This window comes from Crotalus tigris, unplaced genomic scaffold, assembly GCF_016545835.1.
Source record: "Crotalus tigris isolate CLP2741 ecotype Arizona unplaced genomic scaffold, ASM1654583v1 scf7180000017622.5263843, whole genome shotgun sequence".
Taxonomy (NCBI): domain Eukaryota; kingdom Metazoa; phylum Chordata; class Lepidosauria; order Squamata; family Viperidae; genus Crotalus; species Crotalus tigris.
Genome location: NW_024096517.1, coordinates 3,797,151 through 3,811,190, shown reverse-complemented (window position 1 = coordinate 3,811,190; position 14,040 = coordinate 3,797,151). Strand labels below are relative to the sequence as shown.

At 44.2% G+C, this 14,040-nt stretch overlaps 1 protein-coding gene and 1 long non-coding RNA gene across 3 annotated transcripts; one reads left to right on the top strand and one right to left on the bottom strand.

The window, feature by feature from the left end:
- Positions 1-342: 342 nt before the first annotated feature.
- On the top strand, positions 343-8,221 carry LOC120302591. The gene is made up of 2 exons (XR_005555172.1): positions 343-477; positions 8,028-8,221. It is a non-coding gene; the product is annotated as an uncharacterized LOC120302591 (long non-coding RNA).
- Positions 529-12,747, bottom strand: CLIC2 (chloride intracellular channel 2). 2 transcript variants are annotated; one of them, XM_039331215.1, is made up of 6 exons: positions 11,815-12,747; positions 6,548-6,657; positions 5,373-5,498; positions 1,922-2,028; positions 1,529-1,770; positions 529-798 (listed from the first exon to the last, which is right to left on the bottom strand). In XM_039331215.1, exons 1-6 carry the CDS (start codon positions 11,869-11,871, stop codon positions 637-639), a joined length of 804 nt encoding a protein of 267 aa, XP_039187149.1. In that variant the 5' UTR covers positions 11,872-12,747; the 3' UTR covers positions 529-636. The 2 variants fall into 2 exon arrangements, with proteins under 2 accessions (XP_039187149.1, XP_039187158.1); XM_039331224.1 differs by having other exon boundaries at positions 1,589-1,770; positions 11,815-12,739.
- Between the last annotated feature and the right edge of the window lie 1,293 nt (positions 12,748-14,040).

Genomic DNA, 14,040 nt, shown 5'->3' with positions numbered 1-14,040 from the left:
GCAAGAGACGATGTAATCCTACCTCCCTCACTGCTTGCTTCAACCCACCCAAGAGAAGGACAAGGATCCTCAACAGGACAGGATCTGCTCAATTGCAGCATGTGCAGATGTTTTCCAGAGCTGCTTCTGATCAACCAGAAAGGGGCACCTTTGGTGTTCAAGAGAAGAAACTGCAAGGATGGCACTCAGGCTATTTATAAACCCCAACCTAGAACCAACCTAGGAACCTGGATGAAAAAAAATATCCTTCCCTGCACAGAGACACATAATCATCTTCAACAGGGCAGTGTTTTATCAGTTGACGGTTCATATTTCTGGAAGTCTTGAAGAAATGTCTTGTTGACCTGGAATCTCTTAGCAGAAACGAGAACATTGAGGGTCAGATTTAGTTACCTTTGCTCCATGAAAAGGAGTACATGCAGGTGAAGAAACTCCAAGAGAAGAATCTCTCAAATATGGTCAACTCAAGAACAAAAGGTATGGCAGACAAAGACGAGTACAATTATTCTCCCCTTAAAAATATAAGGATTTTTTTTTTAAAAGGCTAGTATGTGAAGACTATTCAGTTTGGGGTCAATACTGCACACCCAATTCCCTGGTAGACCTTTGCAGGCACCAACTTCCAGATCTTGGTCTTTAGCTCATCTTCTTAGCCACGCTGGCGTAGGTGCGTTCGATCTCCTCGTCAGCTGGACAAGTGTGGCTGAACTCATTCCGGGCATAAGCTTGGTGGAGATAGCGCCATAGTGCAGTCATCTCCAGAGGGATTTCAAAGTTGCGATACCTCTTGGCGGCAACCTAGAAATTGGGGAGAACCAATGATGTAAAAGATGTCGATGAGAAAATGAGCAGATCACTCTGTTTGGTCGAGTGCCAGGGTAGCGACTGGACGCCCAAGCAATTGGTTCTTTTGGATCCAGATCCAGTCGCCCTGACTTTACCCTGTAAGGGATTACAGCAGTGGTTCTCAACCTGTGGGTCAGGACCCCATTTGGGGTCAAACAACCATTTCATGGGGGTCGCCAAACAATGCAGTCCGCCATTTTTTCCCCCTTTTCCTTAGCTGTGCTACTCCCTTTTATTCTATTGGCTTTTGAAAGCCAATAGAATAGACTCTCTTGAATAGAGTCTAATTCTATTGGCTTTCAAAGCCAATAGGAATTGTCCAGGCTGTCTCTGCCCTGCTGAGCCCGCCAAAAGTCCCATTCTGCAAATGGTGCTGCACCAATTGAATATCCTTGACTTACGACTGGTTGAGTAGTCCTCGACTTACAACCGGTTGGGGGTCGCGGCATTAAAAAGGTTGAGAACCACTGGATTACAGGGTCATAAAAAGGGAGTATATGTATATAAGTTTATTTGCTATTCAGATATATGTTTTTCATTTATTTCTTTTTTCAAAAAAAAGCGGGGGTGGGAACCATAAAGTAGAGACGGAAGAGACTGAAACTCAAAGGTTTTGGTTGTTCTAATTCAATATCAAACTCCTTCACCACAAATCTGGATGAGAAAGGAAAACGGGACTCACGGGGTTGAAACCCATCTGAGAAACGGAGATGAAGGCCATCAAAGAGCGAGAAGCATTCACCTTGATGATGTTGAGTTTGGGGAGAAGGTTGCAGTCTGCTAACGTCATCTGGTTTCCGTCCAAGAATTTCCTTTCGGAAATCAGAAGATCTTTAGCACAATTCTGGTCAGTTTCTTCAGGCAGTGGGTTTCTTAAGTAATCATCCAAGCGATGGAACTCTTTCAGCAAAGCTCTTTCCAGATCTGAAGCACAAGAAAAAACAATGAACCATCTTTCACTTCTAGTGGGTTATAGGTAGTCCTTGATTTATGACCACAGTGGGGTTGTTAAGTGAGTTGTGCCCAATTTTATGATCACAAGAAAAACATGCGTATGTTTTTCCCTCTTCCTTACTTTTATTTGCTTCTTTATGGGGGTTCTTGATGTACGTGGAGAATTTGGCAAAAATGTTTCTGCCCACATCCATGGACTCCTTGTTTCGGGGAGTGAGCTGTGGGTACCTTATTAACAAGAAATGCGAAGTTAATTTTCTACCACGCCAAGGAATAACACAACACCTTTGCTTCAAAATCACCGTTTTTAGAAATCAATCTCTGAAGAACAGTGAGACAAGATTTTTAAAGCAGGGTTACGATGATACACCGGAGATCAAAAATCTGAATAATCAGAGCCCTAAATAATAACAATAACAACAACAATAATAATAATAGTTGGAAGGATGCTGGTAGCAACCCATGTCAACCATCAGCACCAGCCAATTTGAATGTTCAGTTGACTGAGTTTCATGTCTAATGAATAAAACATAATAGTTGGAAGGGACCTTGGAGGTCATCTAGTCCAACCCCCTGCTCAGGCAGGAAACCCTATACATTTCAGACAAATGGCTGTCCAGTCTCTTCTTAAAAACTTCCAGTGTTGGAGCATTCACAGCTTCTGGAGGCAGGTTGTTCCACTGGTTAATTGTTCTAACTGTCTGGAAGTTTCTCCTCAGTTCCAGGTTGCTTCTCTCCTTGATTAGTTTCCATCTGTTGCTTCTTGTCCTGCCTTCAGGCGCTTTGGAAAATAGCTTGACTCCCTCTTCTTTGGGGCAGTCCCTGAGATGTTGGAAGGCTGCTATCATGTCCCCCTCGCCCTTCTCTTCGTTAAACTGGACATACCCAATTCCAGCAGCCGTTCCTTATATGCTTTAGCCTCCAGTCCCCTAATCCTCTTTGTTGCTCTTCTCTGTACTCTTTTTAGAGTCTCAATATCTTTTTTACATCATGGTGACCAAAACTGGATGCAGTATTCCAACTGGAAATAAGAACATTCTCTCTCTACCATTGCAAAGTAAGAGAACTACTGTAGACTGGATGGAAAAGAGCATCACTTAAAATCTCCTTATGAGCATTGGGAATTTTTAAAGGTTGCAGGTCTTCTGCATCTGGGAATAGAAGGAGATAGATGGAGGTGTTCAGGGTTCAGGCTAAGCAGAAAAGAGATAGGTAAATTACAAGAAATTAAAAATTTCAGCCACTAGAGAGCAACATTAGCATGTCATCTACTTCCATGTCCTTCCATTTGCCTCTGGACCTTTTAGTGCCTTCCGGGTGAGCTTCCCTAATGTAACTGAGAAGCTGAGAGCATTGAAAAGAACAAGATTCTCCTGGTACAATCTAGGGCAGTTTCCCCACTCTGGTCCCTTGTCAAATGGGTTCCCACCATTGTTTATGTATTAAATTTATATGTGGCCCTGAGTTTTATGAGTTTTGTAGTCCGAGACGTTGGAAGGGCACGCATTATTACAATCCTATTTCATTGACTGCAGTTCCTGTGATTGTGTGTATGTGTGTGTGTTTGTGTGTGTATGTGTATGAGAGAGGGGGCGGGCATGAACTGCCTGTTCCTTTAGAAAAGGCAGATTATGTCTCTCTCTCTCTCTCCCTCTCTCCCTCCCTCTCTCCCCCTCTCCCTCCCTTCCTCTGTCTCTCTTTCCCTCCCTCCCTTCCTCTCTCCCTCTCTTTCTCTCTCTCTCCCTCTCTTTCTCTATCTCTCTCTCCCTCCCTCCCTCTCCCTCGCCTTCCCTTCCTCTCTCTCTTTCCCTCTTTCCCTCCCTCTCTCCCTCTCTTTCTCTCTCTCTCCCTCTCTTTCTCTCTCCCTCCCTCTCTCTTCCTCCCTCTCTCACCCTCCCTCCCTTCCTCTGTCTCTCTTTCCCTCCCTCCCTCTCTCTGTCTCTCTCTCTTTCTGTCTCCCTCCCTCTCTCTCTTTCTCTCTCTCTCTCTCTCTCACACACACACACACACAGCCATGTGACACACTGCAAGGAATGCTCTCCTTTGGGGCTCTTGTCCTTTAAAGAGCCTCCTGTTTACTGCAGCTGCAGTCAGACAATTCAGACACTGGTTGCCAACAATGAGCACATCTTGGCTGCCTCCAAACCTTTGGAGCCGAGCGTTTCTTTTGGCTCCCTGGCTAGTTTTCAATCCTTCAAAGAGAGAGGGAGGGACGGGACTTTTCTGGAACATCCCTGCCTCCGTGGCTCTGCCAAGAAACACCAAACCACCCACCTAACCACAAAGGTGCCCATTCTTGCAGCCTTTGGGCCTCCTTGCAAGAAAGCTCGGCCAGCTTTCCCTTTCCCCTAGAGCCCTCCCATGTGTCCTCTGTCCGATAGTCAACTTCCCTGCCTTGTTTTTCCTCTCTCTGGCCACCCCATTTCCTCCCCGATCCTGGTGGGAAACAGATGGCTCTTGCAAGCTGTCCCTCTCTCATCGGGAACATCGGATCGCAGCCTCTCTGCCTGAGGTCACCTCTGCCTCTTTGTCTTTTCGGTCCTTCAGTGTTAAGCAGGGCTCCGATGGCCAAATTTCCAGGCAGAGGTTAAAAAACACTGAGCAAAGCAGACTTGTGAATGTGCCCAACCTTATGCTGAGACTTTGGAAAAAGTGCAGAGAAGAGCAACTAAGATAATTAAGGACCTGGAGGCTAAAACATACGAAGAACGGTTGCAGGAATTGGGTACGGCTAGTCTAGAGAAAGGAAGGACTATGGGGTGACATGATAGCAGTGTTCCAATATTGGAGGGGCTACCACAGAGAAGAGGGGGTCAATTTATTTTCCAAAGCACCAGAAGACAAGAAACAATGGATGGAAACTAATCAAGGTTAAATAACACTGAGCAAAGCAGACCGGTGAATGTGCCCAACCTTATGCTGAGACTTTGGAAAAAGTGCAGAGAAGAGCAACTAAGATAATTAAGGACCTGGAGGCTAAAACATACGAAGAACGGTTGCAGGAATTGGGTACGGCTAGTCTAGAGAAAGGAAGGACTATTGGGTGACATGATAGCAGTGTTCCAATATTGGAAGGGCTACCACAGAGAAGAGGGAGTCAATTTATTTTGCAAAGCACCAGAAGACAAGAAACAATGGATGGAAACTAATCAAGGAGAGAAGCAACCAAGAATTAAGGAGAAACTTCCTAGCAGGGAGAACAATTAACCAATGGAACAGCTGGCCTCCAGAAGTTGTGGGTGCTCCATCACTGGAGGTTTCTAAGAAGAGATTGGACAACCATTTGTCCAAAATGATAGAGGGTCTCCTGCTTGAGCAGAGGGTTGGACTAGATGACCTCCAAGGTCCCTTCCAACTCTCTATTATTCTGTATTTAGATTTAGCCTTGTTTGGAACATGACTTTGAACATCAAAATCCCCCAAAAACCTTTTTTTCCCCTCCACAATAGAGTCTGCCAAGAATGCACATCTGAAGTAGGGTGAAAAAGACAGAGCAGAGGCATTCTTTGCAAATAAATTTGTAGCATGGAGTAAGAAACGGAATGGACATTGGAAATTGGAAAAGAAGATACTTAGGTGGCGAGAGGGTCTGCTCCAGGAAATCCTCAATCTTCAGAAAATCTGTTTTCAACTCCTTGTTGAACACTAAAAATGGAGGGTTGGTGCCTGGAGCCAAATCCTTCAGCTCATCAGGTTTCCTAAATGGAAATTACAACAGAGAGGAAGAAAGAAAAAATAAATAACGATGCTCCTGACCTTGGTTTTATCTCCCCACCTTACTACCACCCCCTTCTTCTTTTTTAGTTCATTCTTCATTCAACTCCTAAGATTGCCTAGAGATCCACCTGCAAGGGTAGACAGAGATGTCAATTTCACTTTGCTGATCTTGAAAAATATCTACATTTGCCTATGTTTTGGTGGACACTTGTACAACCATTTGTCTGAAATGGCATAGGGTTTCCTGCCTGAGCAAGAGGTTGGACTAGAAGACCTTCAAAGTCCCTTCTGATTCTGTTAGTCTGCTATCCTTCCTCCCTCCCTTCCTTCCTTCCTTCCTTCCTTCCTTCCTTCCTTCCTTCCTTCCTTCCCTCCCTCCCTCCTTCCCTCCATCCCTCCCTCATCACTGGAGGTTTTCAAGAAGAGATTAGACCATCATTTGTCTGAAATGGTCTAGGGTTTCCTGCTTGAGCAGGGGGTTGGACTAGAAGACCTTAAAAGTCCCTTCTGACTCTGTTATTCTGTTCTGTTATTCTGTTAAATATGTCTGCAATGGAGCTTTTCCTCCCAGATACGCTGCCTCTTTTAACTATCTTTTCACAAACCTAGCCATTTTTGTCCAGATTTTTTTCTTGGTATATATTTCAGGATTTGATACAAGTGCACACTCCCACTAATAATATTCAACCAGGTAGTAGGCTGTGTCGCTGTTATCCTTGTCATCTTCTCCTCTTTCCCATCTCTCCTCTTTCCAACTACCCTCTACTATTGGTATCTTATGATTGATCAGTCGTTTGTATCTTATGATTTATGATCGTATCTTATGATTTGTGATCTGTGACTTATCACTTTGCGGGTTTTTTTTTAATGTACACTGAGCGCTTACGTGCTGAAGACAAATTCCTTGTGTGTCCAATCCCACTTGGCCGATAAAGAATTCAATAAGTCATTTTCCGATTCTCGTATGGTTTCAGTACAAGACCTTAGGTGTGTTTGCAGTGAAAGGCGAATGCCTTTTCGTCTCTCTCACCTTGTCATATCCACAGTGGTGACATTAAATCTGACACCTTTGAGCCACAACACCATAAAGAGGCTTTGACAGAACGGGCAGTTTCCGATGTTCTGTCCATCCAAGCCAGCCTGCCATAGGAAAAAAACAACAACAACAAAGCAAAATAAAAAAGCGACGTATTTGTTCTGAGTGACACTTTCCCCATGACAAGCAAGTAGATTGGACCCAAATTGTCCAGCTTTCCTGATGCTGGAAGTGCTCATGCTGTCAGCCTCTCTAGGTAGACCAGGTTGAGAAATGAGCACCTTGTACCTCTAAAGCTACATTATTGCATTTATTAGAATAGCCAGAGTAACAGACTCTTCCGAGTCTGGATGTTTGTCCTCTCCTCCCACTTTTATCTTCATTAAGTGGGCATCTGTCTTAGATACTTTCATAAATCTCTTTCATCATATGGGTTTAAGCCAGGCTTGTTGCCTTGATAATGGATCTTTCCTCTCTACTTCAGGGCCATCCTCTCTATTAGTGAAGAGGGCATCCTCTTCAATGCCTTGGTAAGGCCACACTTGGAATACTGCATCCAGTTTTGGTCACCACGATGTAAAAAAGATGTTGAGACTCTAGAAAGAGTACAGAGAAGAGCAACAAAGATGATTAGGGGACTGGAGGCTAAAACATATAAGGAACGGTTGCTGGAATTGGGTATGTCTAGTTTAGTGAAGAGAAGGACAAGGGGGGACATGATAGCAGTATTCCAATATCTCAGGGGCTGCCATAAAGAAGAGAGAATCAAGCTATTTTCCAAAGCATCTGAAGGCAGGACAAGAAGCAACGGGTGGAAATTCATCAAGGAGAGAAGCAACCTAGAACTAAGGAGAAACTTCCTGACAGTGAGAACAATTAATCAGTGGAACAGCTTGCCTCCAGAAGCAGTAAATGCTCCAACACTGGAAGTTTTTAAGAAGAGACTGGACAGCCATTTGTCCGAAATGGTATAGGGTTTCCTGCCTGAGCAGGGGGTTGGACTAGATGACCTCCAAGGTCCCTTCCAACTTTACTACTATTACTATTACTGTTATCTGCTTTATTGCTGCATTTTTGGGATGGTTGCAGTAAAAATGTCCAGGGTCTGCCTTGACCCTGCTTCTGGGTTCCAGGAGTAAAAACTATGGCAATGTGGACTTGCCTGGAGGCTCCAAGGTGAAGTAGATGGTTTAGAGATATTTAAATAGACGGTGCACTGGTTTGGCTAAACGAAAGACCACATGGAAAATAAGAGTTTCTTCCAGAGGACAAGGATATTTACTGTGAATGTGGCACTATTCAAAGAATTATCCATCTTGTCCCCTGGGACGATATGCACACAAGAATGGCTTGCTGATCGGGAATATCCCTGCCATCACGGTGGTCCAGCATTGGACTAGAACTGTATAAATTTATGTTTTTATTAAAGTTTTTAATCTTTCTAAATTTAACTTAATAAATTCCCCCTTTCTAGGTCTTGCATTTACGACATGAGACGAGACCAGACGAGACTAGCACTGATGATGTTACCTAGTTTGGGTAATGAAATATCTGCAAGAAAGCACCTACCAAGGGCCAAGGACCCCTCCGTCCACCCACTACCCAGAAACAAGAGGCAGATACAACTGGGAGCAGGAATTACTCATAAGTAGTAATAAAAAGGAGTAAGAAGCAACCTTGTCAGTCTCCTGATTCCTGATGGCCACACCCATGATGGAAGCCATTGTATGAGTCAGGAAACCCTTCCCCTCTAAACAGGACAACTATTGTGTGATAGTCCCCACCCCAACAATTCAAATGACCTTCCCAATAACCCCACAGCACCAGAAGTGGAACAGCGAAGATCAATGGAGGAGAAATGAAGGTTGCATTCTTCACAACAGAAGCATTTCACAGGGCTTCTCGCTCACTCGAGAGAACCCAAAATGTAGATTTAGATTTGTCCCTTTGAAGGAGAGATCTAGATTAGGAGCTTCTCACTTTCTCTTGCTTCTTCAGAACCCTATGGAGATTCTCTGTCACTCAGGACACGGTTGTCCCAAAGGTGCTTTTCAAAAGGCAACTTGGACTTTCTTGGGGGTTCTTCTTCTTCTTCTTGAGAACCTTTCGCTTCTCATCTAAGAAGTTTTTTTTTTCAGATCTAGATGAGAAGCGAAATGTTTTCAAGGACATAACCAAGAAAATCTAGTTGCCTTTTGGAAAACCCCCTTTGGGCTCTTTCCTAAGGTCGAACCGGTCCTTGTTGTTGTTGTTAATTGTGAAGTTGTGTCCGACCCATCGCGACCCCATGGACAACATTCCTCCAGGTCTTCCTGTCCTCTACCATCTTCTGGAGTCCATTTAAGCTCACATCTACTGCTTCAGTGACTCCATCCAGCCACCTCCTTCTCTGTCGTCCCCTTCTTCTCTTGCCCTCCATCTTTCCCAGCATTAGGCTCTTCTCCAGTGAGTCCTTCCTTCTCATTCGGTGGCCAAAGTACTTGAGTTTCAACTTCAGGATCTGGCCTTCTAAAGAGCAGTCGGGGTTGATCTCCTCTAGGACTGACCGGTTTGAACGCCTTGCAGTCCAAGGGACTCGCAGGAGTCTTCTCCAGCACCATAGTTCAAAGGCCTCAAATCTTTGGCGCTCAGAACCGGTCCTGCTTCAGGCCAATCCCTGCTGCTTGAAAAGGGCCTTCCTAACTGAAAGCAAGTGTGGTTGTTTTGTTCTGTTTTCAAAGCAAATAGCACATGATTTCCGTTTCCTTAGGTGCGGGCTGGATCAGGGGTGAAAGCAATACTGAAAACTCCCAATGCAGCTTGCCAGCCTGTTGTAGCCCTCTTCAACTTTGGAGTTTGCGATTGTGAGTTGTTCAGGAAATGAGATAAAGGATGGCTGAGCACAGGAGGTCCTCCCGGTGGGGAACCTTGGATACAACACAAATTGTTGGTGTTGTTGGGTTGCAGCAAAGGAGGAGGGGGGGGGGGAAACCCCAGAAGGAAAGGTGTGGAAGGAAAACACAAATGTTTTCCTTAAGAGTCATGGGAGACTTTCTCTGTTTTTTCCTTTTCTATTCCTTTGGATTAGATCTTATAAGGAAGTGGTGGCTGAACTAATCAGATTTTTCCGTGAGTTATTCTTTTAAACTCTGAACATACAATGTGGAAAGAACTTCTCACCAAGTTGCTTATTTCTGTTTCTCTTCCTTCCCTGTGCAACCCTACTTGATAGATTAAATTAAAGAGAGAGATTTTTTTCTCCCGATTAGGGTCCCAATTTAGAGCATTAGCTGGGAGGTAGAGGAAAATTTAAAAGCCTGTTTTTGTTGCAGAACTGAACATTGGTCCACCAGCTAGAGCCGAGGGCCAAGTTGTAGCAAATGGGAGAATCAAGACACTGAAAGCAGAATGACTGGTCTGATGCACACATGAGGAAGCCTAGCCAGTTCCCACGTTGCATGAGGTCTTTATTTGTTGAAGGATCTTTTTTTAAAAAACACTTCAGTCACATTCAGCTCAACACTCAAACATGCTAAAGCTTAAAGCCTGGTTTACAGGCCATAATTTGGGCACTTTGGAGACTAGTCAAGCTATTGTCCAAAGCGCCCAAAGGCAGGACAAGAAGCAATGGATGGAAACTCATCAAGGAGAGAAGCAACCTAGAACTAAGGAGAAACTTCCTGACAGTTAGAACAATTAACCAGTGGAACAACCTGCCTCCAGAAGCAGTGAATGCTCCAACATTGGAAGTTTTTAAGAAGAGACTGGACAGCCATTTGTCTGAAATGGTATAGGGTTTCCTGCTTGAGCGGGGGGTTGGACCAGATGACCTCCAAGGTCCCTTCCAACTTTATTATTATTATTATTATTATTATTATTATTATTATTATTATTATTATTATTATTATTATGGCTCACCCAAATCACCAAGTGAAAACAATATCTTCTGCTAGAGTGTATCTCAACCTTGACAAACTTTAAGATGTGTGGCTATCAACTCTCGGAATTCCCCAGCCAGCATGATGGGAAAGCCCACGCACCTTCAAGTTGCAAATGGTTGAGCAACATTGGTCCAGTATGCTACAGAAATCCACAGGATGAGCTGCATCTGTTTTTTAAATCAGTTGCTCTTTGGATTTGTGGGGGACAAGCTAGGAAGATCCGTCTCTGGCCATTAAGGAAAACAAAAACTCCTTATTGTATTTCGGTCCAGATTTTGAGTAATAGAAATTTGCCGTGGTTACTTACAACCACAGCATTGCCCAAAACTCTGATTCAGAAAAAAGGAAGAGGCTGGAGATGAAGGGAGTTGTAGCCCAAAACAACTGAAGTTGTGAAAGGGTTTAAGGTGAATGGTATGAGCCACAACTATAGAAAGAATGAAGATGCCTTGACACATAAGTGTAAGGATGGAATTTTTTTCTAGGTGAAGCCAACCTATGTTATTAAAATGCCACCCAATTTATTGTGGCATCAGTTTTTATGGATATGAGCTCATTTCATCAGAACCATATTAGTGTACGGAGTATGGTACTTGCACACAATTGTTTTGGAAGGGGAGGGGGAGAAGGGAAAGGGAAGAATAATTTAAAAAGGATTAGAAAGAGAATGACTTTTGGTGTCCCATAAGTTGGTTAACACGTGGAGAAAGAAAACTCCATCTCTACAGTGTTAAGTTTACTTGTGAATTCTAACTCAGATCAAATTCTTGTATCAGAGTTCAGGATTACCACAATGACACAACAGTGCAGGGACACTTAAGGATAAAGTGTCATTTCTGGTTAGATCTCACAGGAGTTTTTCATCCTCCCTCCCTCGTCTCATCCGTGCTACTTTTACCTTTCTCCAGTAGTAAGAATGAATTGCAATGAGATCCCAAGAGGTCTTCACACAGCATCTGTCGATGTCCCCCAAAAGTATTTTGATGAGCAAAACGAGCTCTTGAACTTTTGGTCAGCTCCAAGCAAGAGGCCAAGTTCTTATAGGAGATTTCTTAATGGCTACACCCAAGCCCTTCATCAAATAATTAATAAGATAGAGCTCCTTAAGTACCAAATGTCCAGAAACCTTAATTTAATCTATCAATGTAGCAGCATAGTTTTATCATTGTAGACTCTATACTTAAAGGTCTTAGCCACCCACAACCATGCACATTACGTTTACGATTTGCTGTTGGGATCTGCCAGTCCTCTGTTATTCTGCCCCACAACCTGCTTGTTCTTCTGCACAAGGCCCCCGACACCTGACCCCAAAGTCTACCTTTCCAACGAAGAGGAACTGACCTTTACAAACAGCTCAATCTCCGGTTCCTTTAGGGGATTACGAAGCCAACTTGCCATCCTCTCTCTTTAGCTGGCCACCAATCCCTGCCAAGAAGTTCCTTCCACCACGGTATGTTTGCAAGCAGGCTTCCCCAACGAGGCACTGGGTAATATTTTAGGGCAAGGACTCTCTAGGGAAGACGGTGATCTTTCATGGTTGAACCCCCCCTTTGTGGGAAGCTGCTTTGCTGTTCCTGTCTTTCTTTCAGGCTAAGCCAGAAGTCGTGACGAGGTGAGCCGAGCAACCTGCTACCAGCCAGAGGGGGATCTCCGTAAAGACCTCCCAGCCATGACTCAGCGACACGGTTTATCAGTAAGCCACATACCACGTTCTCCTCTGGTATATCAGAAGAGCCAGATGTCTAATTCTCAGAGAAACAAGCCAGAATACGTCCTTCGCTGGAGCGCCACTCCGCAGCTGCCAGAGTTTCTATAACAGGAAGTGAGTCGGGAAGCATCTCAAACCTCAGTAGATAGAGAGGTCGCTCACTCAACATATTCCTGCCCTATGAGAATTCCTCCTCTACCCAAGGACATCCTACCTTTTATTTACAGACTCATTTCCCCAGTGATGAACTTTGACATAGCTAAATGGCACCGTCCATGAATCAAAGGAACGAGGTAACAGATTTAGGGGGATTCCGAACATTGCAGAAATGAAAATATAATTTCAGGTTAGAGACCTGTGTTGAGATGAATTGCTTAAATGATCCCATTTCCCAATCTAGCCATGGTCCAGAAAGCTCTTTAGAAAATAGAAGGAGAACTGTTGAATGAGAAGAAGTGGGATGGTCTTCCCAAGAAGGAAACACGATTGGATGCCTCCCTGAATAAAGATACTCCGTCTTACAGCATTTTATCATGAGTTACAATTGGATGGATGGATGTCTAGATAAATGGATGGGTGGGTAGCTGGGTGGGTAGGTAGGTGAATGAGTGGATGGATATGGATGACAGATAGACAGACAAATAGACAGATTTGGAAATGGGGGATAGAATGGATCCTATAAGAGAGCATAGCTTGCTGGCTGGTTGAAATTCTCTCCTTCTCTCTCTCTCTCTCCCTTTATTCAATCATGTCTGATCCTTAGAGATCAAGTCCCTGCAGTTTTCTTGGCAAGCTTTTTCAGAAGTGGTTTGACATTGCCTCCTTCCTAGGTCTGAGAGAAACTGACTGGCCCAAGGTCACCCAGAGGACTTTGTACCTAAGGTGGGACTAGAACTCTCAGTCACCCAGTTTCTGGCCTGATGCCTTGAAGAATGCCACCAAACTGGCTCTCTGATATTCTCTAGACCAGTGGTTCTCAACCTTTTTAATGCCGCAACCCCAAACCGGTCGTAAGTCAAGGGCTACTCAACCGGTCGTAAGTCGAGGACTACTCAACTGGTGCAGCACCGTTTGCAGAAAGGGACTTTCGGCGGGCTCAGCAGGGCAGAGACAGCCTGGACAATTCCTATTGGCTTATGAAAGCCAATAGAATTAGAGTCTATTCAAGAGAGTCTATTCTATTGGCTTTCAAAAGCCAATAGAATAAAAGGGAGTAGCACAGCTAAGGAAAAAGGGGGAAAAAATGGCGGACTGCATTGTTTGGCGACCCCCGTGAAATGGTCGTTCGACCCCAAATGGGGTCCTGACCCACAGGTTGAGAACCACTGCTCTAGACCCAATTCACCAGATCAATTTACTGCACCGTTTGTGTGTGAGTGTGTGCTTTAAAACTCAAGAAGACACAGAAAAATCTTTCCCTTTTCCTTTGGAAAGGGAGGGCTTCCCTTCCGAAACAATTTAATAAAGCTCAGGCGTTGGAGGAAATTATGCTGCTGTTGTTGCTGCTACTGTTGTTTTGCTTTTCCAAAGCACACCACGAGGAAAAGCATGAGGTGCTATTTGTCCCTTGACATTGCATCACAAACAATGCCCTTCTTTCACAGCTCTGCTTAAGAAGCAGAATGGGCGAGAAACATTTGCCTCTTGTTTTTTTGTCCTTGTTGACCTCCGTTTCTTCGCTCACTGTGAAAAGGGACAGATAAGGCAGAATCTTCAACTCGACTGCGTTGGTGCAATCTGCTGTGTATTTATTTGCTGCTGAAAACTTCACCTTTTAAAAGCATCGCAGTCAGAAGCATTGGTTAGCCAAAGCATCTAGAGCAGGGGTAGTCAACTTTGGCTCTTTTATGACTCGTGGA

Coding starts and splice junctions, on each gene's coding strand:
- CLIC2 (XM_039331215.1), bottom strand. CDS start 11,871: ATGGCAAGTTGGCTTCGTAATCCCCTAAAGGAACCGGAGATTGAGCTG. Junction 5,499..6,547: donor ACCACTGTGGATATGACAAG/GTGAGAGAGACG, acceptor ATTTCCATTTAG/GAAACCTGATGAGCTGAAGG. Junction 1,771..1,921: donor CCATAAAGAAGCAAATAAAA/GTAAGGAAGAGG, acceptor CTTGTGCTTCAG/ATCTGGAAAGAGCTTTGCTG.